The sequence below is a fragment of the Lissotriton helveticus genome, chromosome 9, assembly GCF_964261635.1.
Source record: "Lissotriton helveticus chromosome 9, aLisHel1.1, whole genome shotgun sequence".
NCBI lineage: Eukaryota > Metazoa > Chordata > Amphibia > Caudata > Salamandridae > Lissotriton > Lissotriton helveticus.
This window is the reverse complement of record NC_136070.1, coordinates 253,796,996-253,818,463: the sequence shown is the minus strand read 5'-3', so window position 1 is coordinate 253,818,463 and position 21,468 is coordinate 253,796,996. Positions and strand designations below refer to the sequence as shown.

Sequence of the window (21,468 nt, the reverse complement as noted above, 5' to 3'; positions counted from 1 at the left end):
TGCAGGACAGGGCCACAAAAGCTGAAGAACCCTGCCTGGCGAGTTGGTAGCCGATATCACTGGATCATTGCTCCTTGCCCCGGTGCAGCCTGGAAGACTGAGACCCGGTGCTCAAAAGTTGCACCTGAGTCTGCTGGACCCAGGCAAGTTGTCGGAGTGCCGGCTGGTTGCCCATAAGGAGAGTTACTACCAAAAGAAGGAAACCACTGACTTTGTTCCACTAGATGACCAGTAGTCCAGTAGCAACTGGACTTTTGCTGAACTCAAATGGACCTTGAAGAACGTTGACCCCTGTGGTCACACTTGCCTCACCAATATCATAGACCAAGGATTAGCCCCAGGAAGTCCCTTATCAACTACACAGCGTCTTCAGTATCCTGGAGCATCTTCAGCATCCTGTATCCCTTGCATCAGGACAACCCCATAGATGTTAATGGCAGCTGGCCACTAATGCTGAAACTGGACTGGAAACTGCTTTTCTTGTGAAGGGAACTGTTCCATTGGACCTTGATGACCCCTTGACTGGCTCCCCTCTGGAGTTGATCACCCAAAGTTCTTTTAAGTAACCAGATTCAATGAATTCAATGAATTTGACACTTAGAAACCTTTTCAACTTTTTGTTGAAAAGGTTTTTAAGTGTCAAATTCATTGAATTTTTCAATGCTTGTTCACGGCTGAGTGAAAAGTATTGATTTATTATTGTTCATTGTAAAACCTATATATCCAGAAACCTCTGGTGGATCTTTTTCATTTTGATGTATATACATTCGGAAAAATACAACCTATTTTTATAAATTGGTGTCAGATTTCTTGAGAGTCGTGTTTCTTTGTTATTCAATTGTTTTGATGCTGTTAAAATGCTTAACACGTGTTCCTTTGTTGAAGCCTGGCTGCTCAAAGCCACAGCTACCCAGGGTTGAGCTAAGATTTGACAAACAAAAACTGACTGGCCCTAAAGGGGTTGGATTTATTATATGGTGAGGCCTCGCAACCACACCTTATAACACACTCCACGTCCTCACAGTAGTGTATTGCACGGTGAGCTCTCACATCCACATCATATATTACACCCTATTTCCTCACAAACAGAAAACTCAGAACCTAGGTTATGCTGCTCTTGCTCGGTGGCAGAATTGTATTGACATTAGTTCTGTTTTTAATCACTAAAAACGGCTCAAACCATCAACCGCTCTGTTATTACAATTATTATTAGTTGTTATCAATCTCAGCTGCAGAACAAGAATTCGTAAGGAGCTTAAGGGGTTTGTTACTGAGCCTGTTGTTTAGGTTTTTCTTGGAGGTGGAAACAGAGAGACTACAACGCAGTGAGGGCAGTAACCGAGCTTTGGGTGGGAAAGGGGGTGGGTATAGGAGTTTATAGGGTTGGGTACTCTGTAAATTTGTTTATACAGTGTCAACATACAGCCTTAAAGCAACTTCCAAGCGCGTGAATACTTACTTCTGCTGTCTGTCATTCATGCACAGGTGGGACAGTGTTCAGGAGTTTTACATGGTTCCTGTTTTAGTTGTCTAGAAATTATAAAAGAGTTACTCTTAACACCTATCCCTTTCTTTAGTATTTATAATTCCCCAAGAGCAGAATTATCTGAATGTGTGTTTTTAGGCCGAGACCTTGTTTTCGACGCTGTAGACACTGATGGCTAATGGCGCCGAGGGGGACTGGGGCTATTTTGCTAAAGGTGCCTGACGTCACAGACCACCTTTCCATTTCAAACTATGATTAATGTATTATAAAGCGAGGTTTACTTTATCTGGAAGATAAACACGTATTAGCAGTGTAGCATTAAGTGGAGGCATTACATCTTGAAAGGCAATTAATCATGCTCTGCATTGTGCCTGTAAACAGAATGAGTGCAGCCGAGCCTGTTCAAAGGTGCTGTTGACCTGGTGCTGTGACATGCTCGCGCCAGCTGGTGGAGGAGGTGACGCAATGCGTCTTCAACAACTTACAGATTGTATGTGCTGTTTGTGACTGTGAATGAAGAGGGGGGCAGTAATGAGAATGAGTATGCTTGAGCTAAACTTTCTAATCCACTGGGTATGTGTCAGGCAGCTTTTCGTCATTTCCAGCTGCAGCTGGTTTGAAGAAAAATGTGGCACTGGGGGGGCAGGGGGGACTCGATCATCCTACAACAATAACAACGTTCTTTATGTAGTGCCTTATACCACTGTATCTAAGCGCTGTTAAAGTTATTGACTTCGCAAGGACAAAAGGCTGAGTTCGCCATATCGAGCTTCAAAGTCCAGACCAGCATGCCACACAGACAGCAGAAAGCGGTTAACTCGCTCAGTTACCTTGCCTCGAAAAGGGCAGCAAAATGTCACTTTGACAAAAATAGGTTATGATGAGTGGTAACACCCACCCGATCGCGCACTGTTCACGTGGTGCTCCGCACCTTATTTGTTTCAGTTAGTTATTCAATCACCTTTTAAATAACTGCATTTAACGTTGTTAACACATATTTTTATTCATAGTGTTTAACCATATCTCATCATTGAATTATTCATGATTTGCATAACAACTTTTCATTTATACATTTTGTTTAACAAATGTTTTTTAGAACATAAAGTACTTTTCAACATTGTACATTTTCATCATTACTCTTGTGGAGCCCAATGCATTTCGGCAACCGTGATTGCCTTCATCAGGGGCAATTCTGCAGAAAAATCAAAAATAAAACGAATTATTAGTGCTAATTATGTGGTGTGCACGGGGGTCTTTTCAGTTGCTACTTTACTTGAATGCCTACCTTTGTGTATCGGCTTTAAATTGGTGTGTTTGTCCAGATATCAAAAGCGTCCAATGTATACTCTACATATATGAAAAAATGAAAAAATCCTCTGAAACTGTTTTTGTTGTTTTAAACTGTAGGAAATCGCAAAATTACGGACGTGTTACGTACCTCACTGTCTTGTATGAATATTTTCTGAAATAACAAGCAAGCATGTGCTTTAGTGTACTCAGTCAAGTACTGTGACAACTGGCTGCTTTCAAGATAAAAAATAACATACCTTGACTTGACGAGTGTTCTTACTCTATAAAAAATAATTTAAACCACAAGGTTAATGCCCAGCGTTTAAACGCAGATAATATTCAATGTAAGGATTGAATCTTATGGCCACTATATTTTGTGGTTGATGGTCTAATACCATGATATACAAAACCTCTCAACCCTTGAATTATTTCATTCGCTATGACGTGCCTCAGAAATATATTTAGCGCTTCTAGTAACCAGATCTATGTTGTATGCGGCAGATGGCCTCAAATCAATAAGATTCAAACAACATTAATACCCGTAAACATACCTTGTCTTCTTTTCTGTTCTTATTCTACAAGAAACCGAATGCCACCAGGTTAGTGTCGAATGGTTAAATATCAACGTTAACCATTAGAAGATGGGGTCATTAACGTACCTGAAAGTGATCGACGGTTTCCTCCGACCCAGACTACCGCTGCCCTGTGCTCAATGCCGTGCTACGTTAAACTCCGTGAAAAGTTCATAAACTCCGTTTACTCGTGGCGGTTGCGAAGTTGTAGAAATTAAAAACGGACTAGTCGGGATTGTAAACCTTCCTTAGTGCGGTCTGGTGGGCGCCATGTTAGTGTGGCTAAAGACAGTGTATTACCAGCGCTTCAAATTGTTACGCGCTATGAGAAATTTGTGTAGCAGGGATTTTCCTCGCTAGAGCTAAACTAAATATGAAATATGAAGATGCGTACGTTCCTGTGTTATTCTCACGCTGTTTCTGAGATAGATTTCAGCCATAACTGTTATGACTGTGCATAAATATCAAGTGGGTTTTCCGCTCAAATTCCTAATTTGGAATTCATACCTACTGTGCGTAATGTGTGCAACCATTATCTGAAAGCTAATGTATGGTTGGCTTACCGTTTAATGATTTCGGGCGCTACCGACGAACTATTATTCGTTCTCCAGTACTCATGTGCTCAGTTAGCTCGCTATTTGTAATGGCAATTATACATATATATGAAAAGTGCATATATATGAAAACATACTTCTATTGCCATGCGATCAAAGAAATCTCAACTACCAGAGTTCGTACTATTTTGTTGTGAATGACATACGTTGTTGTGGTTATTTAGCGTCCTTTGCATGCGCCACTAAGCTGCTAAGGTGATGGTTGATTTTGTGCTAGTGTAGTTTCCTTACTGCATCCTTCAATTTAACATTTGGCATTTACATATTCATAACCACAACCTTGTGATACATTCCATCTTTGTACCAAGCTTAACAATTATTGGATATCTCAATATCAATTTCATTACGAAACAGACATACTGTTAAGCCAAATTTACAATGTGATGTTAATTACACTGTTCAGGGAGGTAACAAAATTATCATAGATCAATTGTCTCAGTCTCATCACGCTTATTTTGTTGTGCTATATTGTATGCTACATTTTTGCGTATCATGCATTTCGTTATCTTTTACGTACCAATGCCATACATAAACGTTGTTAATGATGCCCTCCATATTATCCTTCCTACAGATAGCAAGCAAGGTCATATTTATCATTAAGCCCAGTGGGGGCCATAGTGTTTAAATACTTGATCCAAAAAAGTTCTCTCTGCAACAATTTTTGACGGTTGTCAATTCCTGTTTTTATTGGAACCTGCTCAATCACTAAGAATCTAAGTTGGGATATGCTGTGCTTTTCTTGTAGCCAATGCTGAACCAAAGGTGAAGTGAGGTTCTGGTTACGAATTCGGCTTTTGTGTTCTGTTATTCGGATTTTGACTTTCCGCTCAGTTTTGCCGATATACATTTTTCCGCAAGGACATTTGATTCCGTAGACAACGTTTTGCGTGTTGCAATCGCTGGTGTGTTTCAATTGTATCAATTTGCCTGTACAGGGGTGAGGACAAGTGTTCCCTAATATGACGTTATTGCAGTTCGAGCAATTGTGACATTTAATCGTTCCTCTGTTTATTGTTGTTGGTGCCGGGTCTGGTCTATGTTTCAGTCTCTCCCTGAGGTTTGGCCCTCTTGTGTACGCATGTAAGGGGAGGTCTTTAAATAATCCATGAAAATCTCTTTCTGTTGACAATAATTCCCATCTGTTGTTAATGATGCTTTTAATTCTTTGTGATTGAGTGGTGTATTTAGTTACAAATACCATCCTGTTTTGTTCAGTTCTAATTTTGGGTTTCAATAGAGCCATTCTGTCCATTTGTGATACCCTCTCTAATTGTTCTTGTAATATCTCAGGTGGGTATCCTCTGTCTTTGTATTTCTCAGTTTGTTTCTCCAGTGTGTTTTGACAAGCTTGTGAGTTGGAGCATATCCGCTTGATCCTGATAAATTGCGATAATGGAAGGTTTTTAATTAGACTCCTAGGATGGAAACTAGTATACTTAAGGGCATTATTTCGATCCGTAGGTTTTGTATATAGTTCTGTTTCAAAGCCAGTCTCAGTTTTGGTTACTCTGACATCTAAAAAGTCTATCTCTTTGTTACTGATTTTATGGGTAAATTTGATTCTGGCATCCACTTGATTCAATGTATTGATAAGTGTTTCCAAAGATTCTTGGGTATCATCCCAAATCAGAAAGATGTCATCAATAAAACGACAATACATCTTGACATGTGGCCATTCTCTCATGCTCATTAAATTTTGTGCTTCAAATTGAGCCATAAATGTATTTGCATATGCAGGGGCCCCTGCAAAACCCATTGATGTCCCGTTTAGTTGTGCATAATAGTTCTCCTTCCAAGTGAAATAACTGTTATAAAGACAGAACTTAATCAATTGTAACAAAAAAAAATTTTTGTCATTGGGTAACTCCTCCATTTTGAGCAATGCCCATTCCACTGCTTCAATGCCTGCTTGGTGTGGTATAGAAGTATATAGCGCAACCACGTCTATGGTGCACAATATCCAATGATTCTGATAGCCCTCCTCTGTCCGTGACAATTTGTTGAGAAAATCGGTTGTGTCTTTTATGTAAGACCCCCAGTTTTGGACAAATTGCTGTAGGTAGTAATCAATGTATCGCCCGAGGGGGTCAAAAATTGACCCACACCCAGAAACGATAGGTCTTAATGGCGGGTTGGTAGGATGTTTATGAATTTTCGGAATCATATACAACTTTGGTCTCCTAGGATTTTTTTCAGTAAGGTATTCAGCCGTTGAGTCATTAATCCATCCATTTGTATTTGCTGTTTGTAGAATTTCATTCAGCATTGTTTGGAGCATAGTCGTGGGGTCCGATTGTAATAGCAAATATGTGTCTGTATCCGCCACATGTTGATCAATCTTAAGTTCGTAAAACTGCGTGTCCATTATTACAAGGGCACCACCCTTGTCAGCAGGTTGTATAGTGAGAGATTTATCATTGGCCAAATTGTTTATAATGTTCTGTTCACTTTTGGTCAAATTGTTGTGTCTGGTTTTGCCATACTCCAGTAATTTTAGGTCTTTCTTCACCATTATTTCAAATGTGTCTAACATCTTGTGGGAGGTTGGTGCCTGATATACACTTTTCGGTTTGAATTCTTTTTCCATCTTAGCTGTCACTTCCTCCATGGGTTCTGCCACATTTTCAAAATAGTGTCTAAGCTTTAGTGTTCGCATAAACCTGAAAAAGGCTCCTTCAGTTTCTAGTTCATTAGTGGCTGTGGTTGGTACGAATGAGAGTCCTTTGTTCAGGGCTGAGATTTGGTGTTGTGTAAGTTCTGTGGATGAGATGTTAACAATTAAACCACATTCCGTCCGCTTCGTAGTGATTTGCCTGCCCCTCCCTCGCTTCGTTTTTCGCTTCCAGTTGATGTTTCTGTTTGTTTCGTAGGGGGTTGCCCTGGATCCTGTCCCTGTGCTAAAAAAGCAACTGCGCCACTTCCTGATGGTTGCTGACTGTCTCCAGTGATTACTATTGTGCCATCTTGTGCGGTTCTTACTGGTCCCCTTTGGATTGATGTATCCTTGTCTGTGACCAGACTCTCTTCCGATGAATGTACATTAGTTGTTGTCTTCCTGGGGATATATTGTCGTCGGGCGTAGATGTCTGCCCACGTGTAGACCTCATTAAGTTTGTAGTCTATAGTGTCCCGTTTATATTTACGTAACTTTCCTTCCTGCAGTTCTTTCTCATACTTTTCAAGTTTCATCTGGATGCCATCCAAACTTATCTTCCAAGTATCCGCCTCTAACCTTGACTCTAATTCAGACTTCAGTGTGTAGATTTCTTCCTCTTCCTCTTCCTCTTCTTAGCACAGGGACAGGATCCAGGGCAACCCCCTATGAAACAAACAGAAACATCAACACCACAGCCACTAATGAACTAGAAACTGAAGGAGCCTTTTTCAGGTTTATGCGAACACTAAAGCTTAGACACTATTTTGAAAATGTGGCAGAACCCATGGAGGAAGTGACAGCTAAGATGGAAAAAGAATTCAAACCGAAAAGTGTATATCAGGCACCAACCTCCCACAAGATGTTAGACACATTTGAAATAATGGTGAAGAAAGACCTAAAATTACTGGAGTATGGCAAAACCAGACACAACAATTTGACCAAAAGTGAACAGAACATTATAAACAATTTGGCCAATGATAAATCTCTCACTATACAACCTGCTGACAAGGGTGGTGCCCTTGTAATAATGGACACGCAGTTTTACGAACTTAAGATTGATCAACATGTGGCGGATACAGACACATATTTGCTATTACAATCGGACCCCACGACTATGCTCCAAACAATGCTGAATGAAATTCTACAAACAGCAAATACAAATGGATGGATTAATGACTCAACGGCTGAATACCTTACTGAAAAAAATCCTAGGAGACCAAAGTTGTATATGATTCCGAAAATTCATAAACATCCTACCAACCCGCCATTAAGACCTATCGTTTCTGGGTGTGGGTCAATTTTTGACCCCCTCGGGCGATACATTGATTACTACCTACAGCAATTTGTCCAAAACTGGGGGTCTTACATAAAAGACACAACCGATTTTCTCAACAAATTGTCACGGACAGAGGAGGGCTATCAGAATCATTGGATATTGTGCACCATAGACGTGGTTGCGCTATATACTTCTATACCACACCAAGCAGGCATTGAAGCAGTGGAATGGGCATTGCTCAAAATGGAGGAGTTACCCAATGACAAAAATTTTTTTTTGTTACAATTGATTAAGTTCTGTCTTTATAACAGTTATTTCACTTGGAAGGAGAACTATTATGCACAACTAAACGGGACATCAATGGGTTTTGCAGGGGCCCCTGCATATGCAAATACATTTATGGCTCAATTTGAAGCACAAAATTTAATGAGCATGAGAGAATGGCCACATGTCAAGATGTATTGTCGTTTTATTGATGACATCTTTCTGATTTGGGATGATACCCAAGAATCTTTGGAAACACTTATCAATACATTGAATCAAGTGGATGCCAGAATCAAATTTACCCATAAAATCAGTAACAAAGAGATAGACTTTTTAGATGTCAGAGTAACCAAAACTGAGACTGGCTTTGAAACAGAACTATATACAAAACCTATGGATCGAAATAATGCCCCTAAGTATACTAGTTTCCATCCTAGGAGTCTAATTAAAAACCTTCCATTATCGCAATTTATCAGGATCAAGCGGATATGCTCCAACTCACAAGCTTGTCAAAACACACTGGAGAAACAAACTGAGAAATACAAAGACAGAGGATACCCACCTGAGATATTACAAGAACAATTAGAGAGGGTATCACAAATGGACAGAATGGCTCTATTGAAACCCAAAATTAGAACTGAACAAAACAGGATGGTATTTGTAACTAAATACACCACTCAATCACAAAGAATTAAAAGCATCATTAACAACAGATGGGAATTATTGTCAACAGAAAGAGATTTTCATGGATTATTTAAAGACCTCCCCTTACATGCGTACACAAGAGGGCCAAACCTCAGGGAGAGACTGAAACATAGACCAGACCCGGCACCAACAACAATAAACAGAGGAACGATTAAATGTCACAATTGCTCGAACTGCAATAACGTCATATTAGGGAACACTTGTCCTCACCCCTGTACAGGCAAATTGATACAATTGAAACACACCAGCGATTGCAACACGCAAAACGTTGTCTACGGAATCAAATGTCCTTGCGGAAAAATGTATATCGGCAAAACTGAGCGGAAAGTCAAAATCCGAATAACAGAACACAAAAGCCGAATTCGTAACCAGAACCTCACTTCACCTTTGGTTCAGCATTGGCTACAAGAAAAGCACAGCATATCCCAACTTAGATTCTTAGTGATTGAGCAGGTTCCAATAAAAACAGGAATTGACAACCGTCAAAAATTGTTGCAGAGAGAACTTTTTTGGATCAAGTATTTAAACACTATGGCCCCCACTGGGCTTAATGATAAATATGACCTTGCTTGCTATCTGTAGGAAGGATAATATGGAGGGCATCATTAACAACGTTTATGTATGGCATTGGTACGTAAAAGATAACGAAATGCATGATACGCAAAAATGTAGCATACAATATAGCACAACAAAATAAGCGTGATGAGACTGAGACAATTGATCTATGATAATTTTGTTACCTCCCTGAACAGTGTAATTAACATCACATTGTAAATTTGGCTTAACAGTATGTCTGTTTAGTAATGAAATTGATATTGAGATATCCAATAATTGTTAAGCTTGGTACAAAGATGGAATGTATCACAAGGTTGTGGTTATGAATATGTAAATGCCAAATGTTAAATTGAAGGATGCAGTAAGGAAACTACACTAGCACAAAATCAACCATCACCTTAGCAGCTTAGTGGCGCATGCAAAGGACGCTAAATAACCACAACAACGTATGTCATTCACAACAAAATAGTACGAACTCTGGTAGTTGAGATTTCTTTGATCGCATGGCAATAGAAGTATGTTTTCATATATATGCACTTTTCATATATATGTATAATTGCCATTACAAATAGCGAGCTAACTGAGCACATGAGTACTGGAGAACGAATAATAGTTCGTCGGTAGCGCCCGAAATCATTAAACGGTAAGCCAACCATACATTAGCTTTCAGATAATGGTTGCACACATTACGCACAGTAGGTATGAATTCCAAATTAGGAATTTGAGCGGAAAACCCACTTGATATTTATGCACAGTCATAACAGTTATGGCTGAAATCTATCTCAGAAACAGCGTGAGAATAACACAGGAACGTACGCATCTTCATATTTCATATTTAGTTTAGCTCTAGCGAGGAAAATCCCTGCTACACAAATTTCTCATAGCGCGTAACAATTTGAAGCGCTGGTAATACACTGTCTTTAGCCACACTAACATGGCGCCCACCAGACCGCACTAAGGAAGGTTTACAATCCCGACTAGTCCGTTTTTCATTTCTACAACTTCGCAACCGCCACGAGTAAACGGAGTTTATGAACTTTTCACGGAGTTTAACGTAGCACGGCATTGAGCACAGGGCAGCGGTAGTCTGGGTCGGAGGAAACCGTCGATCACTTTCAGGTACGTTAATGACCCCATCTTCTAATGGTTAACGTTGATATTTAACCATTCGACACTAACCTGGTGGCATTCGGTTTCTTGTAGAATAAGAACAGAAAAGAAGACAAGGTATGTTTACGGGTATTAATGTTGTTTGAATCTTATTGATTTGAGGCCATCTGCCGCATACAACATAGATCGGGTTACTAGAAGCGCTAAATATATTTCTGAGGCACGTCATAGCGAATGAAATAATTCAAGGGTTGAGAGGTTTTGTATATCATGGTATTAGACCATCAACCACAAAATATAGTGGCCATAAGATTCAATCCTTACATTGAATATTATCTGCGTTTAAACGCTGGGCATTAACCTTGTGGTTTAAATTATTTTTTATAGAGTAAGAACACTCGTCAAGTCAAGGTATGTTATTTTTTATCTTGAAAGCAGCCAGTTGTCACAGTACTTGACTGAGTACACTAAAGCACATGCTTGCTTGTTATTTCAGAAAATATTCATACAAGACAGTGAGGTACGTAACACGTCCGTAATTTTGCGATTTCCTACAGTTTAAAACAACAAAAACAGTTTCAGAGGATTTTTTCATTTTTTCATTTATGTAGAGTATACATTGGACGCTTTTGATATCTGGACAAACACACCAATTTAAAGCCGATACACAAAGGTAGGCATTCAAGTAAAGTAGCAACTGAAAAGACCCCCGTGCACACCACATAATTAGCACTAATAATTCGTTTTATTTTTGATTTTTCTGCAGAATTGCCCCTGATGAAGGCAATCACGGTTGCCGAAATGCATTGGGCTCCACAAGAGTAATGATGAAAATGTACAATGTTGAAAAGTACTTTATGTTCTAAAAAACATTTGTTAAACAAAATGTATAAATGAAAAGTTGTTATGCAAATCATGAATAATTCAATGATGAGATATGGTTAAACACTATGAATAAAAATATGTGTTAACAACGTTAAATGCAGTTATTTAAAAGGTGATTGAATAACTAACTGAAACAAATAAGGTGCGGAGCACCACGTGAACAGTGCGCGATCGGGTGGGTGTTACCACTCATCATAACCTATCATTGACCCAAGGGCTGACGACCCTTCACGACCGCAGCACCAATTGATAATCATAAATAGAATTCTAAACTTAAGGAGTGCTCTCCACGAACCCAATTTCCTAGACTTTGACAAAAATGGCAACAACCCTTGCAATGCCCGTTGTGCATGAGACAAGCACAATCACACTCTCACTGTGCCAGCCACAGTCACAAAGTCATGATGGTTTTCGTATCATATACGGTGAAAAGCAGGTCAATTTGGAAGAGAACTCCCATAGTACTGAGAGACCTGTACTGGCTTACATTTCCGACGTTTACCCTGAGCCTTTGGCAATCGGGCATTTAACGCTCACTGGACCCTTTTTATACACAGAATAATGATCCCTGATACATTTCTACACATTTTTGGAACATTCATTTTGATGCATAAAGCCACTCCATGTTTTGGCATTTTTCCAAGCCACTTGTAGTGGAAAGCCATGCGTGTATTAAAGTTATTTCCCCGCAGACAATTATGTAAGTTGGATGTGATATCAACAGCAGTTACTTTAACCAACTGAGATAACTCAGAACTATTCAGTGATCCAGGGCAGCAATGTAAGACAATGGGTTGAAAATATAAGATAATTGGACTAATGACAGAAACATTGTTCTCAGTGATAGCGAGATCGCAAAATGTTTTAACAGTTGTTTACCGAGACATTTTCCACTACTTGGCCTGTAGCCCTCTGGACATCGGAGACACTCGTACGACCCTGGGGTATTAATGCAGGCATCTCCAGGGCAGGACGTAGGGAACTGGCACTCGTCAACATCTGCAAGGGAAATATTCCTTCATGAAGGGAAATATATATAAAGTTCCACAAGTAAGTGGAGACAAAAATAACCTTTTATCTATAAATGAATGAGAAATACTTCTCCATGAAGCTAACATAATTAGCATTCTATTAAAATATGCAGACAGACATAACTTTTCATCAACATATACAAGAAAATACTCCTTCATAAGCTCACCAAAGGGTTACTCCCTCTATCTCTGTTTCTTCCTCCTGTTTGACAATGAGTTTCATGGCATTGAACATATGGCCAGTGAAAACACGTTGCCGTCAAGAGCTGGTTTAACATTGAGGAAGGGCAGGCTGCCGTGTTGATATGTCACCCAGCAGGTCTTTCCAGCTGTCAGCACACATTCATAAAGGTATTGCATGCATTCCTGTCACTGGAGAATGAATATGCAGACACTGAAGTGAGACGGATGGAAATATGGATGCCAATAGAAATCATTGAGGATGACCGTCGCACATTGAGGGCATGCACTTTCAAAAATCCGCAATATAGGTGGTATCTAAAATAGACATTTATCTTTGCTGTATTGTTAATGGGTACCAATGCTAAAGTACTGATACTGGCATACTAGAGGTAACTCTTAGCACAGGGGGCACTCACTACAAAAGGCTGGTGCTAGCACATTGGAGGTAATTCTTGGCATAAAGGAGGACAACTGTGGTAGATTGCGGGTGTAACTATGTCAAAATGCTGGCCCTGACATACTGAGGTAATGTTTGGCATAAGGATCACAAAATTATGGCAACAGAACATTTTATGGAATTTTTGGAAATTCATAGCATATTTTTTTTTAGAAATGGGGTCTGCTCCTGGAGGTCAGGTTTTATTGGCTTGTCATATTTAATTTGTGTCTCTTCAGAGGCTATGGTGCTTTAGCAAATGTATGTGAAAATTGTGCTTTAAAATGCCCTATTTGACCCCATTTTTTTCAAACTTTTCTCGGGGGAGAACTTCCTCCAGGTCCCTCAAGAAGAGATCAGCCTCATTCGTGTTGCTTATTCGCTCACTTCATGGCAGCATTAAGCCCCAGCACTTTCAAAGATCCCCACTGTAGGTTGTATCTAAAATAGGCATTTGCTTGTGCTGTACTGTTATATTAATCATGCATTTAACATGGAACTTCATCAATGTCTATTATTATGATGTCATCAGGGTTAAGGTCATGTGACATGCCTTCCTGGGAAGAATCTGAGTCAAAGGTCATAAGATCCCATTTCCTGTGATGCCATTTAGGTCAAATGGTGTGTTATATCACTTATGCTACTCCTGGAAATTTGGTGAATCGATGTCCATGTTGCTAACTGTTGTGAGAACCATCACGTTGCACAAAGTCTGTGCCTGGATTTGGCATTTGAAAGGCAAGCAAACACAACCTTTTTTTAGCCTTAAACAGTGAATCCACATCCCCAGTTTGGAAAATGTACATGATTGTGGAATCTAAACCACGCCACTTTGTTCTAATACCAAGTTCTTCTCGACCAAATAAAGGAGAGCATCACGTAGTAACCAACAAGCATTTACAATGCAATAGGTCTCGGGTTAATTAAGTTTGAGCTATTGGCATTGCTAAATATTGCAATACCAACTGCAACTAAAGTCTATAAATTGTAGGTCAAAAAAATGTGTATTTATTTTTGTAGCAATTGTGGCATGCTGCGCTTTAGATGAATATGTTTAAAAGTAAAGTGCGCCATACTGCGATTCTTACAATAGTTAATTGTGGATGCGTTAACAAATTATGTGTGCACTGATGGCTGTTGGTGTGTGTGCCTGTAGAAATTGTGCACTGATGGCTGGTGGGGTGTGTTCCTGGTGGAACTGTGCACTGCTGGCTGGTGGTGTGTGTGCCTGGTGGAAGCGTGCACTGACGGCTGGTGGTGTGTGTGCCTGGTAAAAGCGTTCACTGACGGCTGGTGGTGTGTGTGCCTGGTGAAAGTGTGCACTGATGGCTGGTGGTGTGTGTGCCTGGTGAAAGTGTGCACTGACGTCTGGTGGTGTTTGTGCCTGGTGAAAGTGTGCACTGACGGCTGGAAGAGTGTGCCTGCTGAAAACATGCACCTCCTACAGCACCACTCAACCCCCAATGCCTACATCACCACTCAATCCCCAAACGCCTACAGCACCGCTCAACTCCCAACGCCTACAGCACCGCTCAATGCCTACATCACCACTCAATCCCCACCGCGTACAGCACCACTCAATCCCCAACGCGTAGAGCACCACTCAATCCCCACCATGTACAGCACCACTCAATCACCACCGCGTACAGCACCACTAAACCCGCAACGCCTACATCACCACTCAACCCGCAACGCCTACAGCACCACTCAACCCGCAACGCCTACATCACCACTCAAACCCGTATGGCCTATATCACCACTCAATCCGCACCGCGTACTGCACCGCTCAACCCGCAACGCCTACTGCACCGCTCAACCCGCAACGCCTACATCACCACTCAACCCGCAACGACTACAGCACCACTCAATCCCCACCGGATACAGCACCACTCAACCCGCAACGCCTACATCACTACTCAACCCGCAACGCCTACATCACCACTCAACCCGCAACGCCTACATCACCACTCAACCCGCAACGCCTACATCACCACTCAACCCGCAACGCCTACATCACCACTCAACCCGCAACGCCTACATCACCACTCAACCCACAACGCGTACATCACCACTCAACCCGTCCAAGGGGTGGTGCTAAGTTAACCTTCCAAGGAATTACCTGGATTGATTTAAAAATATGTTCATTATAATGGTTCGCTGATAGGAAGAGGAGCAGACTGCAGGGGGTGGTGGGGTGTAAATGGTCAGCAGGGAATGCGTGAAAAAAAACGGATGGCAGGGGTTGGGGGCAGACCATACAGTACCATGCACTCTGTAAGAATCTATGGCCAAGTGTGAAAAAAATATATGTCTTTGAGTAGAAGTCACAAACATACTAAGAGCAGCTATTAACCTGCAGCAGAAGACCAAGATCTAAAAGCTCTCCCAAGAGAGATGGGAAGGAAATCCATCTCAAAGTAAAATCATTAGCTTAGGCCCCATATGATCAAAAGACCAACGCATATTTAGACCCAGACCTCAAAATACAGTGGAAATTAGACGTACAAACCTGGAAATAAAAATGCGAGACCTATTGCATTGCAAATGTTTCTTTACGTTTAAAACTGAGCGTGGCGCCGCTTCAAGGAAAACGCACTTGGTTTCTTTTTTTAAAACTTTAACACTGATCGCGGTGTCCTTGAAGCGGGCGCCGCGCACAGTGACCTTGAAGCAGCGCCACGCTCAGTGTTAAAGTTAAAAAAAAATAAACAAACAAGAGTGCGTGTCCCTGAAGGGGCACCGCGCTCACCCTAAAAGTTCAAAAAAATTCAATGTAAACTGAGCGAGGTGTCCCTAAAACGGGCGCCGCGCTCACTCAAAAGGTATCAGAGCACTTTACACAGCATTACAGAAGTTCACCTTCATTTTTTTGGGCATGGGGAGATGTAGTGACTTGCTCAGCCACACAGGATGTTTGAGCCTCTGCCGGATTCGAACCCGGTTCACCAGCTGCAAAGTCGTCCGCCCTAGCTGTTACGCCACACCCTCTCCCATGTTGAGACACAAGGTGAGGTTTGTCCGGGTGAATATTTTACCTTATTAGGTTCATATATTGATATCTAGAAGGACCTGGAAGCTGCATTCCATTTTGCCCAATGACGTCACGCGTGACGCCAGTTGGCTGAGGCGGTACACACCGCAGGGCAGGCCTCACCTGCCCTGACCCCCTCCACGGCCTTTGGTTATTCCTGGCAGGGGCAGAGTATGAAAACAAACCCGAGAACGGCGGCCCACCCCGGCCTGAGAGCCGCTGCCCGTTATTTATTATGCCAGTTATGTGACTTTCAGACGCGGCCTGTGCTTTGCTCCGGGGTAAATTGCTGGCATTACACGGGCGTGCTTTCATCTACGCGCTTGAACCCTGGACAGCAGTCTGTCCGAGGGGGCAAACGTGCAAACCCTGCACGCACGCTGTGGGCGTGCACCTGGCCCGGAGCTCCTGGGGACGTGCAGGCGTATATTATATCTATCAGTGGAAACCCATTAGGGCGCACTGTAGGAATTTGGAAGCAGGACAAAGCGCCATTGTTCGCAGGGAGCGATGGAAAGTTTAGCAAGCAGCTCAGCGGGTCAAGGCACCTGCTGCCGAGGTGTGCATTATACGAATCATAAACAAAGTGGCAGTAGGAAGAAACGCCCTGGTCCACTCCGACAGCCAACCAAGCCTCTAACTCTTCCCTTTGTGCACCCCCAAGGCCCCCTGCTTTAAAACACACAACGACGTTACAGCAAAGGAACTGATATATGTATCATTAGGATAAACCATACAATACAATGGTAATTCATTCACACGTAGAAAAAAAACATTCTACCCCACCATAAACATATATAAGAACAAATACAACACTGGAACAACAAGCATGGGCAAAACAAATAGTTCTGCCTCGACAAGCATAGACTGCATTTATGTATTTATTTACTTTATTTATGGAAGACAAGTGAGATGCAAAAAACAAACAAAAATTGCAAGCATATACAAAAAAAAGAAGCCCTCAAATCCCATGCGCCCAAATCCTGTCCCAATAGTGCATTTCTTTTCAATGTGTCGTGGACATGTGATCAGGAGAAAAATGTCATCACTCAGTGCAAGACAGGCAGTAGATGACATGGGTTGAAGCCCTATGCTGTGTGCTGCGGTGAACGGAAGCAACACTTGAATGTCAGATGAAATGACAAGAGAATGAAGAGGGCTGACCCAATGTGCATGAATGTTTGTATATATGTATTGTTAATGTTTTTAAAATATATATTTTTTAAAACACACAGACAAGGCTGGCTTGGCAGCTAAAGCTGTCTCCAGGTCAAACCTTAAACGTATGCGCGTATAACTTCTGTTCTGCCCCCCTCAATCTAGCTGAGGTGCACCCCTTGAAAATCCTAGATGGGTGGCAGGGCACTGGCTGTGCAGGAAGCCCCTGTCCCTTCCTTCAGAACACGACCCCCTGTGGTCCCAAACATACTTTCAATTTTAGCTCCTCGAATAGTAATTGTTTAAACTGCTGCTCTCCGCTTGCAGTTTGCGAAATCGCATCTTTTATTTTTGCAGGTTTTGTAGAATTTTGAAAACATGCACATTTATGAGAAAATATGTATTAAGTGCAAACTATGGTTTGCCAGCATTTCACCTTAATTTGTTCATACACTACGCACAAAATCTCACAAAGAATCCGAGGAAGAGATTGGTTGACGAAGAAAATGTTTCTCAGTAAGACCTTTATCTGTTCCCACCGGAGGCAAAAACACAAATTCCTTAATGCTAAATTCCACATTTCAGGCACTTGGAAAATGTTACCGGCATTTTTTAAATTTCACTCCAACGGGCCTCTATGGTTAGTCAGTGCAAGAAGCTACATTTCGATGCTCAAAGAAGCAAAGGGAATTGGTTTTGCAGAGCACAAGTTACTAATACTGCTGAAATGCATTTATATCCTTCCAACGTACATTGCGTGTACTCATGGACACTTTCTTATTCTCTGGACCCCATTAGCCCCCAAAAGACTAAAGGTTGGTCACGTGCTAACAGACAAAAATTACATCGGCCATCAGCCCAGGGAGGTCAGTATTTGAGTTGACGCACACCTAAATGCAATTAAAACAAGCATTAGATGAGTTATTTATTTTTACTTTTGCCCGTTCCATAAATTAAAATATCTACCGTCGTGTCATGTAAGGTACATTTTGCTAAATAAAACGCCCTTCGAATGTTCCAAAACGGTAGCGAATTAGGCTATGTATACAGTTGCTTCTGTTCTATCCTCTTTCTGCTTCACATAGAGTGTAATCACGCAACTAAAACAGTTAGTAGGATTAATGCCACAATAAGCGTCTGGATCCAAAATACTACATTTCCCGGCTTTCTCAAGTTTCGTTGTCCATGCAAGTATCCCAGGCTCACAGGGAGGGCGGGACGGCAGAATGAATGAGACAAGTGATTGGCCCACTGGTGTTTACGCCTCGCTTCAATTGGCGGCTGCTGCCTGACGCCCCCCTTGGTAGGCTGCACCGTAAGATCTGGCCGTGGGAGTGGAAGAGACCCGTGTGTGTCAGGCTGGGCACTTGTACCCATGGAGGACGCCGAGGGAGCTGTGCCAGGGGCACAGGTCGGAGGCTTTCATGGTGACGAGGAGATGATCGAGGTGTTGGAACTGAATGACGACGACCCGGGTACAGAGGGGGAGCAGTGGACTTAGGGGCTCCTTCTAGGGCGGGGGTCTTTATGTGTGTGTGTGTATGCGCGGCGGGGGGGGATTCTGTATGTCTGTGTGAGTTTGTGTATGCGCGGAGGTCTGTATGTATGTATGTGTGTGTGTGTGTGTGTGTGCGCGTGCGTGTGCATGTGTGTGAGTCTGCTTCCAAGGAGCCATGGGAGACGGGAAGCGCGCGCGACCTGATCCAAGGTTGCGCGTGCACCTCACTTGTCTGTCTCCCTTGACTCCTTGAAAGCCAGAATGATTACAATAGAGTCTCGGAACGACAGATTGCTTTGCAATCTGTTCGCAGTTCCGAGACCTAAAAAACTGCTGTGCAATCAGGGTTGGTGTCTGTCTGATAACCAGGCTTCCAGAAGTTAATGGACATCACCTGAAGTCGCAGTTTCTGCTGGAGAAGCTAAGGTTCTGCATGAAGTGCTTAGAAACCTGCCTTCCTGCTGGGAGAGAAAAAGGAATGTGGCTGGCCCAGCAGGAAGAGAAACTATCATGGGAGAGAAACCCACTGTGCTCCTAAGAAGCTGAGAAGCGCTCCGAGAAAGCTGACTTTCCCCAGAGTGCAAAGCCAGGAGTGACCTGTGTTTCAAAGCCTCAACCCCAGTTAACCCACACTGTTTCCACGTAAGCTGCTCTTGAGACTGCATCTCAACAGCTCCATCTGTTAATACAAAAAGATGTCACCAAAAATCGAGAAGAAGAAGTCCTAATCGGGTCCAGAGACTGCAACTGTCAGAGGACTCCATTACAAGGAGATCGGCATAGAGGTCACAATTCCCACCCCCAAGAATTCGATGTAGTCGGTCAGGAGGACTGCAGCTGCTGCGACAGGACATTGCTGTGCAGGCCCACACCACCGATTATCTCTGAGACCATTGACCAGAGCGAGGCTGCTAGCATGGCCCACACCTAAAAAGAGCCTCTGCCACGAGGACGGGTGCCTGTCCTTTTCCGCTGCCCAGCCTGGACTACCACAGAAGTCAGCAGGTAAAAACACAGATGCATGAGGATCTAAAGACTGAAAGCATACAGATGGGTCTGCCATGCTTTCCATAAATGTATGCCAAGAAGGGGTAAAGAAAAAATGATTTGAAGTTGCACCTGTGACAGAAACTAAGTCATATGTACCTGTACCTAATCCTTGCCTAAAACACACGGTGTTATGAAGACTATACATACAGCCTTGGTAACAGTACGAGGAAAGACGGGATAGCAGGAAAACAACAGGGAGTAGTTCGTGTACTGCCTCACTGTCTATTCCAATGTCGTTTTCACCCCTGTTTAGGTTTCGCCTGGAGCACGGAGCTTTTGCTCCGCCTCCAGAGAAATCTGTAGTTTTCAGTGAGGGACACTTGAATCCGCCCTCTGTTCCATTGGCTAGCTCCATAAATGGAGGCTAGCCATTGGAACAGAGATCTGTCCGTCATTCACGGACCAGATTCGGGGGCGTTCCCGAGATTTTTTCCATGGGCGTTCCCTCTGTGTAGTCATCGGGCAGTGGGCGGGGTTTATTTTTTTTTGTCCGCCATGTTTGTTTTAGCCATTCCGAGGCCGACCGCAGATGGAGGAAGTCCAGGTCCAGGTGAGTGCTGGCCGTTCCCGCAGCCCCCCCCTCCCGCTGTCCGTGAGCCCGTCCCCCCTCCCTGAGCCCGTGTGTAAATGCGTCGTAAATGCCCCCCCCCGCTGTCCGTGAGCCGTCCCCCCTCCCTGAGCCCGTGTGTAAATGCGTCGTAAATGGCCCCCCCCGCTGTCCGTGAGCCCGTCCCCCCTCCCTGAGCCCGTGTGTAATTGCGTCGTAAATGCCCCCCCCCGCTGTCCGTGAGCCCGTCCCCCCTGTCCTCCTCATGTTTCTTCTCACGAGTATGGGTGCGCGGTGACTCCCTCCGGCTGGAGGTGTTCCTAGTTGCTGGGGAGAAGGAATGACCCCCTGGCGACCACTTTGCTGTTGCTTTTCGCTCCTGCATCTCCTTGGGAGATATGAAGTCACAACCTATGCAGGGGACACAAAACCCTCCCCCCGCACAACACTTCTTCCCACCCACAAAGACCGCACACGTCGAGAAGAGGTGGTCCGCAGACTCCATCACTGCTTGTGAATTGGAGAAGACTGGAGTTTGAAGCTGAATTATTTTTTTTTTTAAAACACTGTGATCCTGTGCAATTCACTTATTTCCCTGCGCCGCTGCTCGTGTGTTCACCAACATAATCTTTTAAACACAGCCTGTACACCAGGATTAGGCGCTATGCAACACACACCCAACCCCTTCCCAATTACCTCCAAGTTAGCAGACATTTCGTAAAAACGCTTTCCTTTTTACCCCCTCCCAAAACTGAAACGTTGCGATGTCCAGCATTTCAACAAATATTCGCTCCACATTTCATTAAAAACAAACATAGTTTATATTTAACTACAAGGTGTGTGCTCCATATCGCCCAGACATTTAATATCAAGTGCCTTCAACCCTGACAACATGCTGCAGTCGGAATCTATGCACTTTAACACCAGTTACCCCTTCCCGAATTCTAACATCATAGATGCAAATAACCCCCCCCTTGCACACGTGCTTGTACACAGGGTATGTTCTCACCTGCAGCCCTCCCCCACCCCCTTGCACACGTGCTTGTACACAGGGTATGCTTGGCACTACACGTAGCGCAAGAGGCAGCAATAACTTCAAGCTGTCACAAGATCACACAGCG

The 21,468-nt window shown here is 42.9% G+C and overlaps 1 protein-coding gene across 2 annotated transcripts in view; it reads right to left on the bottom strand.

The window, feature by feature from the left end:
• LTBP2 (latent transforming growth factor beta binding protein 2) overlaps positions 1-21,468 on the bottom strand; it is a 1,439,407-nt gene that overhangs the window by 390,038 nt on the left and 1,027,901 nt on the right. For both annotated transcript variants that reach the window (XM_078659886.1, XM_078659885.1), the window contains exon 16: positions 12,293-12,412. In XM_078659886.1, the coding sequence (XP_078516012.1) occupies positions 12,293-12,412 (120 nt within the window). The remainder of the gene's footprint in view (positions 1-12,292; positions 12,413-21,468) is intronic.